This window comes from Drosophila teissieri, chromosome 3L (assembly GCF_016746235.2).
Source record: "Drosophila teissieri strain GT53w chromosome 3L, Prin_Dtei_1.1, whole genome shotgun sequence".
NCBI classification, from domain to species: domain Eukaryota; kingdom Metazoa; phylum Arthropoda; class Insecta; order Diptera; family Drosophilidae; genus Drosophila; species Drosophila teissieri.
In genome coordinates this window covers 7,308,373-7,332,546 of record NC_053031.1, presented here as the reverse complement: position 1 = coordinate 7,332,546, position 24,174 = coordinate 7,308,373, and the positions used below count along the sequence as shown (strand labels likewise).

Genomic DNA, 24,174 nt, shown 5'->3' with positions numbered 1-24,174 from the left:
TTACTTTTTTGTTTTAAAAACCCTTTAAGAGGGCTGCCATAAAGTTGTACAGCACATTTTGGCGTTACCGGATGCTTAAATTTTTGTTTACTGTTAAGTGTTACACTCATATTGGCTGTTATTGAAAAATCTTTGGCTAGTTGTATTACTGTTACAAAAAAGAGCTTGTGTGGAGTTAACTATTTAGTAAAATGTATTGAAATTTTATTGTTCTTGTAGAAATTAGATTATCACTATTTAATTTTTTAGCTGAACGGAATGCTGTTAGCTGTGTGCTGTTAAAGGCTAGCAGTATTTTCAGCAAAGCCATATGTTTTGGTATTTTTCAGCAGAGCCGCCTGGTAAAGTGGCGCCGAACCCTGCCTGGCCACACTGGCGATGTGGTGTGACCAAATTCGTGCTCGCTCCGCGAGTCGCCGTCAAAAAACAACTGTGAAATTACACAAGAAACTAAGCAAATAATCGCGTAAAATTAGCGAAAACATGTGCAGCGGCCGTTAGAAGTGTGCGGCAACCATACGGGCCAGTGAAAACGTGCAGGTGCGAGCGAGAAAACACGCGTACGCGTCACTAGCAACAACAACAAACACACAGTGCACCAACACTAGCATAAACACACACGCATACGCACACACACACGCGCGCACACATGCATAAACACCGACGCACATGCAACAAAAATAAAATAAAAACAAAAGAGCCAGCGAAATAATAACAGAAATAAATTTGATAAATTCAATTATAAATGAAGGCAGCTGCAAGTGCGCCAGAAAATGTGCTAAGCAAAAAAAAATATTAAATAGAAAGTCTTGCCCGCTTAAGTGAACCAAAAGTAGAAAAGCAGAAGAGTGCCCCAAATATCAATATATAGATTTCATATCTAAAAGTAACAAAAGCTAACATGCAGAAAACTTAACTGGTGGACAATGAATCGCAAATAAATACCAATATAAAAGCAAATCAATAAAATGCCTAATATTTTCCTAATGAATAAAATCGTTTTTGACCAATAGGATAACCAAAACTATCACAGAACAATAGCTTTTGTTTTCTTCTTTTTAATTTTGTGCACTTCCTGGTTACGGAACCCCTGAACCCCCCGCCTCACCTCTTGCCGCGCTGATTAACATATTTCGCGTTTTTCCCCTTATCAGCTGACACACGCATACAAAACCCACCCAGTTGCCACCCCCTACTTCCTGCACCTGTGAAGAACAGGTGACTAATGCACTGCTCGCGGAGTTTGTCAGCTGCTGGCGCTGTGGATGCAACAACAACAACAAAACTAACGACATCCACATCGGCAACAACATCTGCTTTCTACAGAGCAGCGACGTCGGCAGAGGCCTCTGTCTGCACAACACCAGCAACAACAAAATCAAAAACCAAAACTATGGCCACCACCACAACAACAACAACAACGGGAGCAACAAATGCTAAAGATGGTGAGTTATATACTCAAAACGAACTTTGGAAAATAGTCATACATATCAATAGGGATCCACGGAATTCGTTGGTGACCCCGATCCTATCTATCAAACTATATCTGCATTTTATTGAGTTGTAGAACCCAAAAAACAATATTTAAGGTGGTTAAAGATCCGTTCTCAATTTCCCAAAATATCAGCAGCAAATCCTTAAATATATTTTAAATAAAAACCGATTATGGTGACCCAGAAAAAAGCGAAGCACAAATGCAAGGGTGCAACACACAAACGAGTCGGTTAAAGTTCAAGGCAAATGAGCATTTGAAATTGCTGGTTTCCGGTCAATGCCACTCTGTGTAATTAAACTAAAGTTAGTTGTTCGACCTAGAGATTAGTATTACCTTTGGCTAAAAGCGACACACCTTTAAAGGCAATTAAAGTAATGTTAGCTTTAAAAAGGAACATCAAAACTATGCAATGAAACCATAGTTGCAATATTCCTTCTTTTTTTGAATTAAACTTAGCCTTAGAAAGTTTTTCATAAAGATCCCTTCATCTTCACAGAAATCGCAAAAACTAAAATTCCATAATTCGCCCGCTTATCTGAGTCTTTCCAAAGACTTCCACATTTGTTTGCCTGGCGGTACACAAGGCTGTAATCCAAATCCCTCAAAGCTTAATCTTTTGTTTTGTATTCCGGGGGATCCGGGCAACGAAACAACACTGAAACAAAAATCTCCACCAACGCACTGACGTAACTTGTTGAGCAACCACGATTGCGATTGCTGGCAGATTTGTTTTGGACTTCTTTTTGGGAGGAGGAAGGAAAAGTTTTATTAATATCAATAACCAAAAGAGCGAAGCGAGGGCAGCAAATAAGGCAAGAAATTAATGAATGCCACTGGCCGAAGGGGAATAAATTTCAACAAAAAGCCAAGCGCAAAGCAACAAAAGCAAAACAAACCATAACCAGCTTAACAACGATAATTAAGAAGTGCTGGCCAGCAAAAAAAAGTGTAAAAAATTACATACGAAATTTAATTGCCAAGGCGGAAAAGTAGTGGCATGAGGGGGGCAACCGGGGAGTATGGGGCCAGGGCGAAGGTCAGCTGGAGGCCTGAAGGTCATAGGCATTTTGGTCGTTGTCGTCACCTCTTGAACCCGCTCGAATTTATTGATTTTACACGCAGCAGCCGCAAAAAAGAGAGGAATAATCACAAAAAACAACGGCAGCTACAACATCATGCATATTTCTCTGCGCCCGATGTTCCACTACACCTTTTACAGTGGTCATTGGGTATGGCGAACGATTGGAATGCAGAAGAAGTACGTTCCAAAAAACTTGAAAACCTTTGGCTGAGTAACGGGTATAAGATAGTCGAGTTATTTGACTTCCGCTGCTGCGATGTTCCGCTGTTCCGCTTCCCGAGCATCCACTGTAGCCTTTATTCATATTTGTGTGCCCCAAACACTGGCACACAAAGCCAAACACACATAGAGAGCGACTTGTGCGGCTTTTGCTGGGCACTCGAGTAGTTCAGTGTGGGGCTTATGCCAAAGGCCAAATGGAAAACCTGCTTTAAGAGCCAGCGAGAGAAGCATACGAATCAGTCCAGCGACTACAAAGCCCAAATCCCCTCCATGGCCGCAGTTTGATGCTAGAGTCGTGTGTTGTGTTGTCTTTTGGGGTTTGATAAACTGTAGCAGGCGCACAAAAATCTTCTAATTAAATCAAAGCTAACGGTTGCCGTTTAACGGTTTTCGTCCACTAAACTTGGCCAACAAATCTAGTTCGCTGTTCTTTCTTGAGTTTAGTCTTTGCTCAGATAGCATTGGCAAGTTTAGGTGCTTGCCATTTTTATCCCAACATTCTCATTTTCGGAGTAATTTTCTGTGTTGTTTCTTATCAAGTAAAACAATAAGCACACCTTTGATAAGCCAAATGACACAGCGGGAAACATGATTCATTTGAGTGGTTCACGTATATGTAATACGCGAGGACTTTGGAATTTTCACTTAAATTAATCACAAATGATTGTACATATTTACAATATAAGCCACAAATATGAGAACTATAAACCATAAATAAAGCTATACAGTATTAAAATACCGACAGTTCTGTTTAAATATTTATAATTCAAAGCTATATTCATGCGTATGAAATGCAGGTTCTTTTAATGTCAAATAAATTCTTATTTCCCCTTTATCAAATTGTCATCAACTGGAGTAAGGAAGTACTCCTTTATCAGCTTACTCTTTCCCTTATCTGATTACTATTTACATAACATTTTTTTGTTTGGCTGCGCTGTTTGTTCTTTTGACTCTTATTTCGTTTATCAGTTGTGATTTTGCTGCTTATCGCAGCAAATGCAACTTTACCCATGGCAAATAGAATAAACAAACAGCATGTTATTTTTTTCTTCCACTTTTCTCCAACCCAGTTGCCATTTTCAATTAGTGTCTACAGCTGAGGGTCAACACGAAATGCTCTATAATTTTATTTCAGCATCAGGTAACCGAGCGCTCCCAAATCGCTGATAACAACATTTTTCATTTTCAAATATTTAATGATCATAAAGCAGCAAAACCACACACGCGTGCTCTCTGCTGGCCTTTTTATTTGTCGTTGGCTCGCCGGATAGATGCGAAAGCAATTTTTGCAATTAGTGGATCGCTAATAAACCATAGTGGGCAACAAATAAAGAAATGCGGCAAAAAAAAGTAAACTCAAACAGCAGTTGGCATATTGACATATCGGTTGCATTCAAACTGAATTCCCACAGCTGCTGATGCTCCCTTTTTGTGTCTTGTTTGCTCGGCTCACGTGCTTCTGGGCCATTCTGGGCTTCATTTGCCGAATGCATTTGCACCGGCTGGCCGGGCATCATTTTTCAATTGCCCACCGTCCTCCAGCGCCCCATTTCCCGCTTTCCCAGCACTTTCCCAACGCTTTCCCAGCCACGCCTGGAGTGGCAGTTTGTCATGAGCGAAGCGGCCAGGTGTCTCTCTGCCCATCGCGCTTCCTGTGGCCCTCCACAACACTTCTAAAGTAAGGAAACTATATTAACTTTATAATATTCAATTATAAAAATATTGTTTGGGAACGTGAAGTACCAACTACTAAATTTTATTAATTGATTTTGAAATATTTTGCATATTCAGGAAATTTAAAGTGTTTTTAAGGTATTGCTACACATACCAATTTTGTGCTGTAACTATTTAAAAATTACAAAGCCTTAAGCTTTTTCCATAATATTTTCTAGATACTGAGTTGTAATATTTTCTAGATACTGAGTTGTAATATTTTGTTTGAGTGCATCTATATAACCCATCGCGGTTAAGACCCAGCCCAACTCAACCCAGCTTAGTTGCCACTCCGACTCTGGGGGCTTGCAATTTGATTTGTGGGCGAGTCAGTCGCGGTGTGAAGACTTTGGCTAAATTGCTGTGAGACTTTACGCCAGACTTATGAATGAGTTTATTGTGCATTCTAACAACTTAACTGGGCCTTCAGAGGCTGCAGAGACTGCACAGCCTGCTCCCCGGTTATATTTCACATTTAATTGTAACGACTTGAAGGTGTCAAGAAGTTAACCCGTCGCAAGACCACTGGCATGCTTTTAAAGTGCATTGCTGCAGTTTTGGCCGAGATAACAAGGACACTTTTAAGCCACAAATAGCAAGGAAAATTAAAGCTAGAACTAAATTTTGAATGGATTTTTGAATATTGTGTACAGACAGACTACTTTCCCGAAACTCACGATAATAAAATATTTTAGCCCATTTAATTCAACCCTTGGCCTTTTCCACTTTCTTTCCTGGTGAAGTGAGTCACCTGCATTAATTTCCATAAATATCTCCACTCAGGGTATTTAGTTTCCTCATTTGCACCAAAGTTCGCAGCTCATTTGGCATTGTGCACCCGCACGTTGCATTATGGTACACACACACATATCTCCTCCACTTCCCAGCTAATTTGTCTTGAATTTCCATGGCGCACTCCTCACTTGAGTTTCCCTGCTCCTTTTCATTTTCGTTTTTTTTCCTATATTTTATTTTTTCTTTTCTTGCACTTTGGTGCTTCCGCGCTAATTTGCTTAGCGTAATTTGCATTTCGCAAATGCCATTCGAGGCGTGTGAATAAAAAAAAAGACACAACAAGAGGCAAAAAAGTGTAATTTGCTGTCAGACCTTAATGAATGGCCAGAAGTCCATGTTAAGCTCTGTTTACCGAATATTGAATATCCGCCCCCTCCGCCCTAATTGCTGCTAATTACGCGCATAAAATTCACCTCAACCCATTCCAAAAACCGTCTGCTTTCCATTCTGGCGTTCTGTTTTATGTTGCCCGCTTCATTACGATTTTTATTGCTCAGAAGAGCCAAAAAATATAAAAGAAATGCAGATGAAGACGAAGAAAGCGCTGAAAGGCCCAGAGTTCATTAGAACGAAATGCATAACTCGAGGGGGCGAAATCTTTCGGGAGCATCTTTTTGATAAACTGGTCGATGCAACTGCTTCAAGTATTTCCATTTGAATTTCCATTTTACTTTACTCTGTTGGTTTTCGCCCCTTTTTTTTTTTGGAGGGAAATCAAATGGCGCGTGGTCGCATAAAATTTGTTTTCTTTCAGTCGCTTGGTTGCTTGAGTCCTTCCGTTTAGTGATGGGAACGTGACCAGAAGTAATTTGGGTTTTCATTGAAAGTTTCTTAGTTCTTTTAAACATTTTTAAGAATATTGTATACTACATAAATATACATACAACTGTTAAAAGAACTATATGGCTTAGGTAAAATTCCCGATGCCACATTCCTTTGCAATGACCGAAACCTGGTTTCCAGATCACGAATTTCGTGAGCATGACTCACACTTATAGACCCAAGATCTCCAACCCAAAGAATCCACAGACCGTCCCCTTTTTTCTTTTGTGGGGGGAATACCTCCTCTCATTAGGTGAAGCACAGTTTCCACTCGAATAACGCTGAATGTTCTGTGACGTATCGTGCGGAATCATCTCGGACATCATCGCCTAACAATTTCTCTCAATTTTTGTTTTTATTTCGCTTTTAATTGTCGCTCGCCTCGTTTTGCCTGTCATCGAACACAGTTTACCAACCCAAAAAAAAATACAAAAATAAAAAATAAAGGAAATAAAGACGAAAAATCGTTGAGCCAAAATGGGAAACTCGCAATTCGGTTTTGTTTGCGCTTCCTTTGGCAGTATTTCATTTCCATTGCAATCGGTTTAAGTGGCGAATCGATTCCAGTGCGCGGCGTAGCAAAATTCCGTATTTATTATTAAGTTTTGCATATTTTGCAAATTAAGTTAGCCATTCGCCATTGACGCACAGCAACCAAATGGGCCGGAAAATCTGCTCACTCATGGCAATTACTATGAGCCGCATTTCCAAAGTGGTTTATGGCCTTTGTCTCGATTTCGGCTTCCCCGCAATAATTGAGAAATGTAATTTATATGATCACCTGCCAGGGACACTGATTGATTTATTCGCCCAACGGAAGAAGCTGCAGTTGCCAATTGCATGTGCACCTCTTCTCAAACTAATTAAACTTGTATTGAAATGGGAAAATCGATTAAAACATTTTACAAATCACTTCCAAATCTTGGTGCAGTTCCTAAAAGCATTCAAATAAGCATTTGCTGTTGACTTTACGCCAGTTAGAGGTTCTTTTACCGCAAAGCCCATAATGAAGACCGAAATTTCAAACAACTCTGACCACTGTAACTGTGCACAGTCGGCCCTTAACCCCTTGACACCCAACGACCCTTCGAAGGACCCAAGTCCAACATCTATGACAGCCTCAAGTGCCAACCGCAGCGGAACACGCATCAAATCGAACCAAATAGAACCGAAAATTCGCACGCCCGAACCGAATGGCACCGCAGAATGTGAAGTGCACCGGACACACTCACTTAGGTATTCAAACACATTCAGAGTCAGCAGGGTGTGCTGCAACTAGAAATTTTAAATTATTGCGAAATAGATTTTAGGAAAATATAGTACAGTTTAGTAGTATAGTTTAGTAAGTTTATTTGATACCAAATAATTGAATACCTTATGAATAAAAAAGGATTAAAAACAAACCACTCTTAAGCACATTTAAACAGTAGTCAAATATTATTTGAATAAATATTTAAAGCAACAAAAGATAGGAAATAAATATATTGATTTAAGGAAAGTATTACTTTTTACCTTATACTTTCATTGCAACTGTTATTTCCGAAAACATTGACCACCCTATTGAGCATGCTTTGACACATAATTGGACAAAATGATGCATTTACTGTGTGCCCCACGTTTGTGCATCACCAGTATTCACACCATTTGCGAATGCATTCCGAAACATTTTGCAGTAATTTACCGCAAGCTGTAAATATTTAATGAACGTTAATTAAATGCAAATGTACAAATTTTCGTCTCTGTAGCCCAGCTTATCTAGTTCTCCTTAACACAGCATTTATAATTTATATTTATTTCGGTTTGTACACAATTTTCTCACAAGGCTACAATTCTCATTTAATTTTACTGCCAACTGCAGGCTTTGCCCCAAAAAAAAAAACACTATATGGAGAGAAAGAGGAATGAAAATGGCAAACAGTAATGGGAAATTTGTATTTTTTCAATTTTTGCATACAGCAACAGAAGGTGCCTTTCCGACTGCCTGTGGAATGATTCAGGTGCGGGTCCTTTTTCCGGATATCCTTGGGGCTCGCACACATGCCGCCTTTGCCCAATGTGCGTAACCATTTCTGTGAGCATTGCGTTTCATCCACTCGTATTCGCTGGAATTTTTATGATATTGCGGGGGGGGGCCGTTTGTAAAGCTGTTTTCTCTTTGTTGGCAGTATTTTGTAGGCATTGTAGTAGAAAATTTGTTGTACTTTTTTTTGTGTTTGTTTCCCATCAAAACTATCTGGAAACGCTTGATTGCGCTTTTCCCCACCGCCCCTGCCGCAGCCACGCCCACAAAGCCTATTATGCCATTTTGTGTTTGTTATTGTGTTTCTGGTCTTTCTCTTCGGTTACTTCTGGGTTTTATTTTATTCATTTTTGCTGGCCAAAAAGGAAAGATGTCCTTGTGGAGAAAGCACAGTGTTCGTTGGTTTTTGTTTTGACGAATTTGTCTTGTAAAGGGGTTTAAGGTTTCAAAATTGCAAAATGTTTGCTGTTATTGCTAAAAGGGTTATTTGTTTAGATGTTGATGAGTACATACTCAAAAAATAGGAAACATTTTTGTAATTAAATAGAACACAAAGTCTCAGTTTTATCTTATTTTCAGTCAATCATTTTAAAACGTTAAAAACCATCTCTGGAACCAACTGCATGTATTTTCATATATTTATTTAGTAATTTCCCTGATTTTTCTAGGCTATTTGCATAGCTGAGTATTTATTGACTTTCCGTTGCCAATTCAGATTTCCCAGTTCTATAGACACGCAGGCGAGTGTTTTGTGGGATGCAATTGTTCCTCTACAGCTGTCTCATTGTGAGGCAGCAATTTGTTTGTGGCTTCCTTTTCCGCTTTTTTTACCCCCCAAAAATGTTCCTCCCTCGATTTTCTTGGAAAATAAGTGGGCAATGGCAACGGGCAACGGGAACTTTTGCTTTCAGCTGCTGCTCGAGAATTTCCATTCGAAATATAACAAAAGCACTTGTCTGACTGGCTGTCTGTCTATCCGCATGCCGCACCACATATCTTCAAGATACTTTGGGATATTTTTGGCCATCTCAACGGGCTATTTTTAAACGCGGCCGAAACAATCTTTTGTTTTCCAAACAAACAAACACAAAGCGATACAGCACAACAACATGATTTTGTTTAATTGCCATGACAGACTTATCTGGTTTTATATTTTCTTCCTTTTTTCTTATTTTAGCTTCGTAGATAAAAAAAACGAACTGACACCGTAACTTGGTGGCAGTTGAGATTTTTAATTAGGCATCATTAAGATGCCTTCAAAAACTTGCCGAGAAGGAGGAGGAGGGCTAAATTGCAAATTGTTGTCAAAATTAGCGACAAGTTTTTAATACATTTTTTTGCGCGGTCCACTTCTCTGGTTTCTTTTGTTGTTCGAGGCGGAGATACGGCCAAAATTGGCCGAGCAAAGCGAAATGTATAAAGAGTTGGACGGAAGGGCAGAAAAAATAATAATAATAAACTTCACGAAAAGTTTTCTTTTCTCTATAGGATGTCTCTTTTTCTATCTCTCGAGGCTCATTTATTTTCGTTGCTAATTTTTGACATTCTCTTGCTCTTCACAAAAGTATTTCTTCGTATTTTTTCCATTCCATTCCTTTTTTTATTTTATTCTATCATATTTCTTCGTTGAGCATTTTTGTTAGCATCTTTTTTATGGGCCAGACACGCGTTTTCTGCTCGACCTCACAAATTGACAGACCGATTTGATGTTCTGTTTGCGTACACCATTTATTTGTCTATTGATATGTCTTTATTCGAATTTATTTGAATCTTTATTTTTTGTGTTACATTTTGCCTTGCTGTGCGCCATAAATTTGCTTGATTCTGCTAATTGACAGTCTCATGAGTGCGCTCAATTAATTCGGTGGCAATTGACGCACGTGTGTCATGTTGAAGGGGGCTTGCGACTCTGGTGTTGGTTGCAGTCGTGATCAGGTGGCGTATACTTGATAATTGTTGACACTTGTCACACTGCGTGGCCTGGCAATCGAAACTGAAATGGTCGCAGCAACGGAAACTCCTGATTTGATGGAGTATCAGGGGAGTTGGGAAGGCGAAGTTGGTGGAGCAGGTAAAGTGGTCAGGCCGAAAGCCAATGGCAACCAGATTCCAGTCAGTGGTTACCTTTGTATGAAACGCGGCTAATTGTGCACTCCAAGAACAGGAAATTATCAGTGTATTACAAGACAGCACTTTAAGGGATAGGTTAGCAGTTTCATAATTGAAAAATTACATAATTTAAGAATCCACGCTCCTCTGGCGCCACTTTGTAATTACCTTGTAGTAATTCTCTAAGGAAGCCTTTTCAGTGTACACTGACAATTGAGTGCTCCACATTCATTCATTGACAACCGCAGCCAGCTTTCTCTTGACCTCCCTCGCTTCGCTTGCCGTGGCTCCATCTCTGTGTGGCTCTTGGCCCGTCATTCACTCTTCGTTCTTGGCTCTTGTCTCGATTACATAACCCAGTTATTAATGGCTTCTAAGTGTTCCATCACGCTCTGCGCATCACATCTCCACTCCCCGTCTCCCCACCATTAGAATGGCCCATCCCAAGCTCACTCCCCGTTCGCATCAATGTTGTCATAGTCGTGACGTGGCGACTTCGTGACATGTTAACCCGAGACAAATGTGGAGCATGTCTGAGTATTCTGCGATTGTCCCATGTGCACAACTGCTCTCCCATTCACGTCATGGTCAGGTGGGGGTTAAATTGGCTTGACAGCAAACACTTTCTGCAATTTGTTAATGAGTTTTCCCGCCTTTCGGCGTTCGATTTGGGTGGGGCGGTGGGCTTGACTCGTTTGGTTTTGCTTGCCATCAAAAAAGTTCATGAACTTTGGCATAAAGCACACAAATTCAGTGACCTCCACACAATAGACGCCGGCCTAAATAGACTTCCTGCCAGCAATCGCTCTCAAACTGTTGCCACAATGGAACTCCATTAAATTTGTTGGCTGCTGGGCAATTGTAGGTTAGTTTTAAAGTCATCATTTCTTTCATATGGTTAGGCAAAGTCGCTCGCTTTTCTCATTCAATGCAGTTCCTTCTGCGCTTCACGTTGCCACAACAATTGCGGCGTAAAAGCGTGAAAACAGCGCACAAAAGGTGATGGGGAAGTGGTGGGGATAGCGGAGGCAGAAGAGGCAGCTCGGAAAAGCCAGGAAGGGGTCATGGAAAATTGTCACACAGGCACCCAGGCACACAGGAACTTGAGCCAGCAGAGAGTTCACAGACTCCTGGGCAACGTTTTGTGTGGCAGGTCGTTTGGTCCTCTGGCCTGATGTGAAAAGAAGTTGCACTGTGGTTCAAGGTTGACAGGGAGAAATGGAAGATGCACTTTATGGCTGGAACATGTGAGATACATGTTTATATTTATTTTAATAAAGAGATCGCATTATGTTGCTAAGAAGTATGAATATGCTTTTATATGATTAATATTGTGTTTTACTGCTTGACTGGAACTAAAACATTATACCAGTGTTGTTTTTGTCGTGCACAACCTAATTTACCCCCTTGAAGTGCTTACAAACCATATTTTTTTCACCACTGTAAGTTGGCTCAGGTCTCGGGCTTCTAACTATTGCGTTTATGAAACGGATGTTGCCGCTTGGAGCTTAGTGCTCTTGAGTCACCATCAGCGTCCTGGCAAGCGGCACCAACATCCTGCCACCAAACCACATTCTTGGGAGAGCTGGCAGTTGCACATGTGGCGCGTGTTTTGTATACGGAAATTTTACCTTGGTCCGGCTCCTTTTGGCCTCGGCCCCTTTGTCCTGCGGCCCATTGATCGAGTCGAGGGCAAGGACCCGACCGTCTTTTCGCCGTGATTCGCAGCGAGACCCAACAAAAGGAATATCCTTTCAGACACACCGTATATATGTACAGATATTTTGCCCTTTTTGCATTGTGCTGTTAATTGAATTAGTTGGGTAAAATATTTCCATATGCAGCAAAATTTAATTTGATTTTGCACTCCATTCTGACTTGATTTGATTTGATTATTAAGCTGTTATTTCTGTCTATGCAAATAGAGCTTTGTCAGTCGCCTCACGTTGTCTCCGAAATTATGCAGATACCTATGTATATATATTTGATTTTTATTAAATTTATTCCGTTTTTCTTTTCGATATGTGAAAGGTGTTGCTAGATAAAAAATAAACACAGGCGAGAACTCGTGCCTAATTATCATATGCAAACTGAGGTTTGATGGCATTTCAAATGGGATTTGGTGAAATAATAAGTTAGAATTTTTAAAAAATGTGTTTGAGTAATTGGCTTTTTTCTTAGTATTCTCCCAAAAGCTTTTCAAGTACCTCTCCAAATATAATATTGTTTGCTTTCTGCTTACTTTTACCTCTGCACTTTCAATTTATGTCAACTACGTGAGCAGAAATCCCAAAGTAGCAACACTGTCAAGTTGCAGTTAACAAAAAATAGCTTAAAATAATCCCTGCCGCTGTGGACAACTGTAACAAAGTCCCTGGATTTGTTACAAACTGCTTCGTAAGCCATAAAAATAGTTGCACTCTGCACTAATTGATGGACAAGACTAGAAGGGTTGTCCTGGAGATCAGCGTGTACAATAATCTCCAACAAGGCACCAGCAAGTGCCAAAGGATTTGCACTGAAACTATTTAATAAACAAGGACATATGCTGGCAAAGAAGGTTTTTTACGGGGAGGTGGGACTTTGTGGGGAAATCCAGGGGTGGCCTTTTGACTTTTACTCGCTCAAAGGAAGTGCTACACTTTGCTTGAGCACTGAGAAAATTTCAGGAAACATAACTGGTTTTTACTTCAGATTAAATAATAAACAACTGGCATTAAGTTGGCATTTATTTTTTAGGAAATCTTGAGTCATTATTAGAGCTTGACAACTTCTTAGGTTTAATCTTTTTTCGACTACTATCTAGTTTTTTTTTCAGTGCCCCTGTGGACACCGCATGGGGCGTCATGTTGACACGAAGCAAAAGTTTTTGGCAAATCACTCTGAATGGGAGAGGTTAGAGTGTGCGGTGTAAAGGGTTACCATACGGGATGTCCGCCTGGCTTTGTTTGCATAAAATATGTAATTCAATTTATATTTCACTTTCGTTGCTTTTGTTTTTCTTTTGTTGATTTCAATTAGAATTTCTGATAAGCCCGTTTAAGTCTGCAGACTGGCACTTCACTTCACACGGACGTCACACGGACTTCTCGCTCTGCTCACTGACCTTTGTCCATGTCGTCTGTGGTGGCTGTGCAAACCACCGTCCTCCGTCAGGTGGCCTCACTGTACGAGTGGAATTAGTGCGAACAGACGCATAAATAACAAACACCTAAGACTTTTTGGAGGCACCCCCACCACCGTGGTGCTAATATCCACTGGTGGCAGCTCTAAATGCAAATCGCGCCACATTGATATGCTAAGCAGATGCGTCTGTGCGACTTTGTCTGCCACTTTTCGAGGTGTCTGATCAGGGGGCTCCATTCGTCTGATTTAGATGGGGCTATATGGTGCTATGTGGTTTCGCGAATGCATATTGCATTTCGAGCGCAAATCCTAATGACCGGGCAATAGTAATCCCTATTGGGATGAATGCCAAGAATCGAAACTTAAGCACGGCAGGATCAACTAAGATTGAGAAGAGTGATTTGAAAATCCAGGTTATTTATGTAGAAATGAGAAATATAATATGGACGGAGAGGAAAGGTTTGTAGAACTAGAAAGCTTAAATCCGTTGTGTATGTGTCCAACAGTATACTATTATAATTTTCTATTCATAATCCTCTGTTATAGTATAGTTTATTCTTTAGATTTAAAAATGTGCAAGCGCGTGTCCTACATATTTGGAATAGAGAATTTAGGAACTTACTTCATACTTTATGTACCCCATATTTGAGTCACTACATAATGTGACGTGCATTTTATATATCGTTGGTCTAGTTTCAGTTATTTCGCACATATTATTCGCCAAAAACTCCAACCACTCCCTATGCCATTTATTTCTTGGCGAGCTTCTGCCACAATTTCCCAGCACTTTGCGCGCTTTTCGATGCCACATTGGATATAGATATAAAAAAAAATCTCATGTAAGTTGCATATTTCGGTTATAGTTCTTGGATTTTGGCCAACGAATGTGTGAAAATAGAAAACTTTTGTGCCCAGCAATGGAATGCAACATTTTTGGTTTGTTTTTGTGGTTCTTGTTGTTTGCTTGCTCGTTTGTTTGTTTTCCTAATTTCCTTGGTGCTTTCCGCACTTGCATTTTGATATTTTTAAAACATTTTGCCAAACGGCGAAACTTCGTCGTACGTGAATGCAATTGGCGGAGTAGCGGGCGTCGTCGGAGAATATCGACTTTTACTAAGTTTTTGCTCATTTTGCTGGCCAATTTGCCAGCCAGTCGAGAGTCAAGTGCTTGTGCCCGGAAGTTTCTCGTCATTAGGCCAATTGAAAAGTTTTTTTCTTGTGCGGCATTTTCCCTCCAATATGACCCAAATAATGAAGAGCCCGAGAGCTTGTGTCGCTCGATTGAGTAGAACTCACTGAAGGACACCACAAAAGGCGGGTGGGCAGGTCCTGCATTCACACAATTTAATTAAATTATGATGAAAGTCGGCCGAAGCTGACAAGAACTTGGCTTGATCAAGTTTGAAGTGAAACCACAATGAAGCTGACACGAATGCAAATTGGGGGGACATAAAATCGAGTTTGGTGTGATAAACTATGTATATAGTAGAAATATAGTAGAAATTAGTTAAAAAGAAATAAATAGTCATATAAGTCATAATAATAGAATTAAAGTTCCCTTAAGTCTTGATTATTGGAATGCCCAATTTGTTCCGTTTTTAATTGAGATCATTTGAAGCTGTCAATAAAGCAAAGTTTTAATTGTTTCCTTGCCCCCTAAATCACTTCCTTTCATCATTGACTAGTTTATTAAATTTCTATTTTTATTACAAAGAATTTCCCTTCCCAGGACATCTTCGCCCCTCCTTATCACCTTTTTCATCTAATGTCAGGCCGGGACAATTATTAATTTTAATAAACCTTCTGAGCGTTTCCTGTCCTTGTCCTTCCCCCCAAACTTCCAGCTAATGATGTAATTTTTCTTCAGTTAACTAATTGAATACATTTGCGTAAGAGGGGCGATGGGGGCGTGGCAAGGTGGGTGAAACACATGGCAGTCTCCGCACAGAATGGCACAAAGATTGTTAATAATGGCAAACAAGCGAAGCTACTGAAGTTTCTACTCTGGCCCAGCCACTTGAGCATTGACAGGCGAATTTTCCTGTGTCTTCAGATACCAACCCACTTTTCCAGCCCCTCCCACTCCCACTCCATTTTCCGCCTCTCCGCCGAGTGGAAGAAGTTAATTTGCAGCGACGGGCACGCAAAATCGAGCATGGAAAAAGTGTGGGAAGTGGGGAAGAGCTTCTGCTTTTTCGGGTGGTCGGAAGGGGTATGGAAAAGTTTGGGTATATGGATGGCGGTAGGGAGCGAGGAAAAACCAAGACGAAGACGAGCACACAAAACGACATTCCGCGGCAATCAAAGGGGGGAGGGGAGGTGGGCTGGCTGGGCGGAAAAAACAGGGTCGGAAAAGCGGGAGAACGCATTACAAATTCCATTACTTTGAGCAGCGAACATGACCTGATTTTTATGTATATGTATGCGTGTCGGTGTCAGCCGGTATGTGCAGATGTGTGCGTGTGTATCTATGTGAGTGCGGGTGGCGATGCTGCGGGAAGAAATTAGGCAGGCCAAGTAGAGAAGAAATCACGAAGATGGCAACCGTCTGCTGGAGTTACCCACTAAAAATAAAACTCTGTATGAAACAAAGAAGTGAAGTATACATATAAGAATCTCTTAAAATACATTTTACTTGTAGATATTTGTTGACTTACAAGAAAGTCAGCTTAGTTTCCAGAAAGATTCTAAAGGCAGGAACTAAGTTTCTTACAGAAATTAATGACTAGTCCTATGAACATGTTTTACCTGACATTTTTTATTTTCTGTTGCAGTTTCAGAGCTTGCAATTATATTTCTATATAGTATATTGCCTGTTTTTCTCCCACTGTATTGTGCGTCCTTATGTGTGCGTGCGTGCATATATGAGCCACGTTTTGGCCAGAACCTCCAGATTCCCCTCCTTTTGCCCCTCACGCCTTCATCCCCTTTCTTGGCCACTTGTCGAGTCACGTAGCAAAAAGTTTTAAGCATTGGCACTTGCGACGTGCAATGGTTTTCCCCAGCTCCTCTTCCTATTCCCACCACCACCCACTTTCCACCTCGCCAGTTAGACAGCTTCCGCCCCCTCATGCCGTCCCTCTTTTGGCCATATTTGGCTATCACAGGGCAATAAATTAACAGAAATGAATGGATACGGACTGGGGGCATCAGCAGAGTGGCCTACACACAACTCAATCTAAACGCCTCCTTTTTCCTTCAGTTTTTATGTGTGGCAAGTGTATGGTGCTAGGCTTTAAAGGGAAGGGCGACTCTTGGGGATGAAGGGATGGCTTTTTGGGTGGAGTGCTGCAAAGTGCAGTGGGTTATTGGCGCACTTTTATTACCAGAAAAATTGCTTGTCGCACGATTCTCTCACTTCTCGTGCTTCATTTGGTCATGGCTTCCGTTTTCCTACTTTTTTATACACAAAGAAAAATGCACATTATTTTGATAACAATTGTACATTATAATTTAACATATATACATGAATTTAATAATTACTAATATATTTATAATAAATATTTAAATACTACAGAGTTTGTTTTTAGGGAGATACAAAATGAATATTTTTAATTCCTTGTTTAAAGTGTTTTCTTCTCTGTACACTCGCTTTCGCTTTACTCCTTTGCAGGACATTTTACACAATGAAAGTGTCACAAGTTGGATGGGCGTGTTGCCTAGGGGCATTTTTGGGTTGGCTGGTTCAAAGTGCACTTTATTCAATTAAAAAGTATCGAGAGGGGCCAGAGAGGAGCGGAGGACCAAAAGAGGAGGTCATGGAAGCCGTCCGACATGTAAAATGTTGTAAATGTTTGCCCAAGGCAAATTGTCCAACCAATTATGATTGCCAAGCCAGGAGAAAGCCGAATGGATGGATGGATGGATGGATGAATGGGTGGTTTCTTGAGGTTGAGCTGGATGTTGAAGGTTTTGCGGATTGTGGGTCGATTGAGCCAATGTTGAACCAGTGAACTGACACAGTTTTTGCGGCTTAAACACATTACGAACTGAAAGCAGCAGGGCCTGGTTAAATAAATGGGTAATGGGACAAAGAAATATTTTAATATTGTTTTACGAACGTGAGACAACAATGGAAAATTAATAAAACAAAAAGCTTAGCACGCTTTCGAAATCTCAAGAACTGTGGAGGAACTTAAAGACTTGGAATGAATTCTACTTGTAACTGTAGAAAATACTTTTAAAATGTGTGCATTAGTTGTCTTCCTTTTAACGTAATTATGGCACATGACCAGATAATTGCATTGTAAAGCAGTTTTATCTTTCATTTACGACTTCCGATACCTCCCAAAAATCTCTTACTTGGTGAGCTTTTGATTTATATTCCCACTTGCATCACAAGCAACTCCTAATTTTCACACCATACAGACGTCATATTTCGCCTCTTCTCATGACTTACACAACAGACGTACATAAATACAAGACTGAACAAAACATGTGAACTATTATGGCAATTTGCAGTTATTAATCAAAAGGGCGTCGCTCCACCGTGCTCGCATTCATCAAATATGCAAAGGCAATGGAATCAGCGTTGCAGGCAGCCGAAAGTGGCAGAGATTTACGACCTACTTCCATATGCATGACAGCTGCAAAACGCTGCCAAAGTGACTGACTAACTAACCAAAAACTCCAGGGCTCCGAAAGTGCCAAGAGCTAGATGCACTGGTCTACATATGCAAATGTCTGCTCCATAACACTTCGTTCGGGCAGATCCTTTGGCAGCTCCTTTTGGCAACTGCTTTGGCTGCTCCTTTGCCTGCAATTTGCATTACTCATTTCACACTTTGTCTATCAGGTGGAATCGCAGACAGTGTGCAACACCTGCGAGTCCCGAAAAATTGAACACAAAGATAAGAAAGTACAGGAGCGCTGGGATGCCAGTGATGAAAATGAAGACGAAGACGAACGCTCCTTGGGAAAAGACGTTGATGAACGACAGCCTCGTCGGAGGCGCAAGATGCAGTCCTTGAGTGCCAAGGCAACATGCAACTTTTACACTGGAAAAATATTGGTTAATAAAATATATTCTTTATATCAATAAAGGCAGATAAAGTCCTCTCTTTGGAATCAGTTAAAAGGGTAAACACTCGTAAATTTCTTCTTTAAGGGCCTGCAGTAATAAAAGACTGTTGATTTCGCCCTGTGCATTTTGAAAATGATAGCTGCGAATCGTAGGGGAAGTTATACATATGCTTGATATAAATCTTGAGAGCAACTTTGCCTGTCATGCACAACATGAAACCACTAATTGATGTGAAGGCAGTCGCAGACTTGGGACTCCACTCTCAACACTCGAGATGGAGAACCAAACCGACGACGAACTAAGCCAAAACCGAAGGTTAGCTGCGGAAAGAAGACTTCTGCAGGTCGTGTTGCATGACTAAACTTGGGCTGCCTTTTCATTATTAATCAGCTGCGAAATTTTCACAGTTAACAGTAGCAGTTGGCGCTTCAGTTACTCACTGTCATGCCAATACTAATTAGGGTTAAGTAATTTAATTCCTGTTCAGTAATAAAATGCTTTCAAGGCCCAATGGCAGACTTCTGGAATTCGCAAAGGAATGCATTGAAATGTGTGAATAAAAATTAAACAGAGTTTATGGCATCAGTTAATAGAATAATGTTTACCAATCAGAGAATTCAATTAGTTAAAGGGTTAACTGGCGATTGCAGGTTAAATGAGTTGTAATACATTTTTTGTGGAGAACTTTAAACATTTTGATTGGAAAATATAATATGTACTGTAAACAGATTTTAATGTAATTATCATATTATTTGAAAATACTTATAATCATTTTTCATTTTGCTATTCCAGGTAAGTTCCTAATCCCCTGACGAAACTGAACCATTCATCTATCTCAAAAATACCATCCTCTGGTAAGCCTTTCGAGTCCATTGTCAAGGACAAACATGGACAGAAACACGAGACTAAACTCGCCATAAAATAGTCGGCCATAACCGCCATATAGAGCAGGCAACAAACCCATTAGTCTGTCCCATTTATAACCCTCCAAAATGCCGTTCGTCGTTTGTCTGCGCTCTTTCTATACCATTAAAAAAAGGAAAACTTTCATTATGACATTTTATTGTCCTGGTTGCCATTTGCGCCGCTCATTGTGGCTGATTCTCTGCTTGTTGTTGCCAGGAGACAATGACAATGATGATGGGCAGGCGAATCGGGATTCCCAGCATCCTCAGCACTGTCAACCGAGATGAGAAAAGGCGAAAATGGAAGGGGAGTTGTGCCAGGACCTCGACAACAAGCGAATGGTGTAACTGCTGCCGGTTCGCTTGTTCTAGTTGTTGTTCTTTCAGACCATGTCACCAAACACCAACCAGAGAGAAGTTGCTTTTGGTAGCTGCACTGAGAAAAAATACATCTATTGTAGGAATTTATATGACACAACACCATTTTTTAATAAGTTTATGATAAGATAATTTCTTCTCTTTAGAGCTGAATTGAATTGAAATGAATTTCTTACCGTGCATTTGTCATTCGAGTTCCGCCACCTACACTCAACTTTTCTATTCTCCACTCTCTGGTTTTTATTCGCCTGTTCTATATTTGTTTTGGTTTGCTGTTCTGGTGATGTCCCGACAATGGCGTTGATAATTATTATTAGTTTTATTATGTAACTTTAATGCTAGTTCTGGGACTCGTCTCGTCTAACGCGACCTTAGAGAGGATAAAAAAAGGAAAACTGATGGAAACTATCTTTTCCATTTGCTTAAAGTGTGTGGGATTTTTGAGAAAAGTTTTTCCTTACCAACTGAGGATGGGCAAGAGATTTGTTTGCTAATTAGTAAGATTTGGCTCAACAAAGAATATAAAAGAGACAGACTAATTCAATATGAGTTTTGTAACACTAAAAGACCATAAAAAGATTCAAGATTTTTGCACAATTAATTCAGATTACTTTCTTAAAGATTTATGAAAAGTAGAGCTCTTTCAAGTTATTCTTGAAACATTTTCCCTTATTTTTTCACTTTTTTATTGAAAGAGTTGGCAATAATTTGTGCCAGACATTGTTAAATCATTGTTGACTTTACCTTGTTCCGATCAAAGTTTTTATATTTGCCTTTTCCTATAAACTTTTTGCTCAGTCGAAAGCAGAATCAGCGATCCCACAAAACAAATCTTCAGCAGACCCAAAAGAAGTTGTGGAACTTCACTTGTTTAAAGAAAATGGGAAAAACTTCTTAAGAATATTTCCCAACTCTGCCTGTCTCAATTTCTTCTTTTATGCCTTCAGCTTAATTAAATAAAATGCAATTTAAAACCGTTCATTGTGCAATCGCTGCCTTTTCTTGAAGGAACAAAGACCCCATTTCCCATTTCCATCGCCCCCTTAACAACCTGAAAAACAACACCCATGACGTGGGGAACACGTAGAAGAACACGCAGTGTGGGCACCTATAAGGATGCAATGTAAACTGGAAGTTAAAGGGGTCGACTAGACGGGTCGAAGGGGAGGAGTAAAATGAGCGAAGGAAGTGGTTTTACTTAAGACTTACTTAAAGCAACATACACGATTTGAAAAGAAAATAGGCTACAACAGTAATAGCTCTTAATTTTAGTATTTTATTACATTTTATCGACGGTTATGCTGTATTAAATGTGGCTTATATAGGTATGGACTTTAAAACTTTAAATTAAATTCATTGTAAGGGCTAACAAGGCTTTAACTCACATGCTCACATATGCCAAATGCCACGCCCACCCTCTGCCTGGCCCTCATCACCCACCGCCCTCTGCCCACCGCCCACTTTTCCATGTCTACGCCCTGCTTCTTAAGCAACTTACGCGGTCGTTTAACTTTGTGCGGCGGCGATTAAATTTCCAAGTTCTTGGACTCCAACTCATCCCGCCTTTGTGCACCCCACCGCCCCCTTTTTCCTGCTTGAGCAATCTTACCGCTTCTTATCATGTGTTTACTATACGGCGGAGAAAAGTATAAGTGGGCATAAGTAGGCGAAGAATGCAGGAATGGAGGCGAAGAAGAATTGCACTAAGCGCATTAATTGAATTGTAATTGCCGTCGCTGTACCTCGCTTTTCGACAAACCACCCAGCCATCCACCCAACCATCCACCCACCCACTCACCTTGCCACCCATTTTCCGGCCGTCCATCAGGCAGCTAGAGAGCTTTATTGTTGTTGTGTCACCGATTTGGGAGTTTGGAATTGGAAGCGGAATGAGAATCGCGAGCAGCCTGCCACTCAACTGGTTTACCCACATACATAGTGATTTCCAGCTGCGACTGCTTCCTCAGTTTTCACTCCCATTTTCCGCCCGTTCTTCGTCGCATTTCCCCCCCGCCCACCATGAGCTGTGAGTTTTCCAAGCTGTGTGCCAGCAGTTACCAACGGCATCAGCAGCATGCCAAGCATTTGGCCAATGCAGTCGCTGATTTGTGACTTCCAGGGTAGCTGCATTTTTGGGGCAGCAACATGAGTGGTGGGGAGCTGGCCATTTACGAAAAAGGAATACAAATATTGAATTTATGTGCAGCCAGAGGTGCCACAAATAATTTATTTCGCACATTTAAATCTTATCTTAAATAAAGTGTCACTGAAATGCTGCAATGGATTTAGTTACACAAGAAATCTTCACAAACTGGTCAACAATGTATCAATATTATTATTTCTTTCTTGCTTGCAAAAATCTTAAAAATATTCTTTGAAGTAATGTATAGTGTTTATATAGTGTTTCTTAAAATCTTTAAACATTTAAAAAGAGTTCTTTGAACTTCATCAAGGCAAAGATGCCCAATAAATTTGAGACCCTTTCAGTTCTCGCACTTACCTATGCATACAGGGTATCTGATGGCCACATAAATCTCAATTTCAATTGTGCATTCCAAACACTTCTTGTTGTTCTTCTCGTTGTTGGGTTTATTTCTGTTGTTCCCGCCGTTGTTGTTTCGCTTCGGTTCGGTTCTCAGTTCTCCGTTGTTGGTTGTCTGGTTGTTCGGTTCGTTTTGTGTGTTGGTTTACTTTGGTTGGCTTGGGCTTGTGTGGCATGCAACATTGGCTGGGCTGATGGCCCTCCGTCTGTGTCCGCACAACACCCAATCCCCCATTCCCCCGATCTCCCTGCTGTCACTCTCGTTTTACTGGCTTAAAGGACGCTGAAGGTGAACAACTGCAGCTGAAACTGGTTTTCCATTCACCACTCCTCCGCCCGGGTGAGGTAACTTTGGGCAGCAGGCAAACAAAATGTTTGCAGTTGCATTCACTGATTAGAACGTGTGGCAAGTTAAGCAGTTTTCCCCCTCCCCTCCACCCCGCTTTCCTGCCTCAGACAGCTTACATAAATTCACGTCACTCATACGCCACGTGGGCTCAGTTTGGTATCGCACACATAAAGTGTTGGGCAGTTGGGGCTGTCTTGTTCTCGCTTTTCCAACTGCTCGGGGGCTCTTCGTCAGCAGGGAGAGAAAATTTAATATTTATTATTGCAAACCAAATCTGCTGGTATAAGTAATAAGTAAACTCTAATATTGTAAAGGCACTAGTTTTTATTTTTTAGAAACTGGAAACTTGTCTTTTATATATGCATTTTACACGGTACATTTTAATTAACCAAAAGCCCACAAACCGCCCAAAACAGCCACGCCCACAGTTTTAAAAAATGTGTTGATTTTCTTTTTTTGATTTTTTAAATTTTCTTTTTCTTTCTCCTGCACTTTCTTTTGCTATATCAATTTTCCCCTTTGCTTCAATCAATTTATGACCTGCAACTCGCTCGACTGCCGCCATTTGCCACATTACTCACGCAGTTTTATTGGCCTTTTCAGTGGCCACGCCCCCTCCGTGTCCACCGCCCAGCGCTTAAGCCATTTAACCCTTTTGTGCATTGCGCAGCGTTTTAATTTGCTCACCGCCTGCGAGCAGAATTGCGATGGTGGCATGTCCTGTTTTTATTTCCCTTTTCCACAGGTTTTTTCACCGTTGAATGGCCAGATAAAATTTTCTGCTCTGCATAAAGGAAAATGAAGAATTGCGAACGTTCATCATCTTCGATTGCTTAATTAACTTGTGGCAAACGCACTGCCTGCTAAATGAATTCAAGTGCCGTACTCAAAGAAAATCAATGCCTTTGCATGGATGACATCACCTCAATGTTTGTTTTGTAATTAACCTGAAATAACTTAATTAAATCACAGCTAAAACATTTCCTCAGGAGGCTTAATCAACCCGAAAACTCAATAACATTGAAACTATGCGAACTCCCGCCGTTTGAAATCATTCAACTTCCCTTCCCAAGAAACCTCATGATTTGTTTGGGTTTTGTTCTCGTATCTCCATTAATCAAAATAAAACGACAAAGCAAAGCAAACACACACACGATATTCCGGAGAAACTGGTGTTTTTAAGAACATTTGTTTTAATGTGCAGCAAGTTCCAATTAAAACTAGAAATATGGGAGTGTAGCGTTTGAGGCTAATAAATTTCATAACTCCGAGAGATACATATTTTCCGCACTCGGCCAAGTTTTGTGTTAGCTGAGCTGAAAGAACGAACTAAAAGGCAACTGCAGTTTTGCCTGCCCTCCACAGGAAACCCCAAAAAGCCACAAACAAAAAGATTTGTGAGCCGCAAAAGTTGCATCTTCAATCGCAAAATAAACAGAATGCTAAATGGAAAATGTTTGAAGAGGGAGAGCGAAAAGGGTAGATAGTTAAAAAGGAAGTTCATTTCCTTGCAAGGACTTTGACTCAACTCTCCAGCCAAACTCTTTTGTCTAATTATGCAAATTTTAAAGTGAACTACTCTTTACACTAGTCT

At 40.5% G+C, this 24,174-nt stretch overlaps 1 protein-coding gene across 2 annotated transcripts in view; it reads left to right on the top strand.

The window, feature by feature from the left end:
* Positions 1-379: 379 nt before the first annotated feature.
* Positions 380-24,174, top strand: part of LOC122616019 (cyclin-dependent kinase 14) — a 92,499-nt gene continuing 68,704 nt past the window's right edge. Inside the window, exons 1-2 of one of the 2 annotated variants that reach the window (XM_043791253.1) lie at positions 380-540; positions 1,155-1,445. In XM_043791253.1, the coding sequence (XP_043647188.1) occupies positions 1,226-1,445 (220 nt within the window). In that variant the 5' untranslated portion in view covers positions 380-540; positions 1,155-1,225. Of the gene's footprint in view, positions 1,446-24,174 lie in introns of both variants that reach the window. The other variant, XM_043791254.1, reaches the window with a different exon arrangement.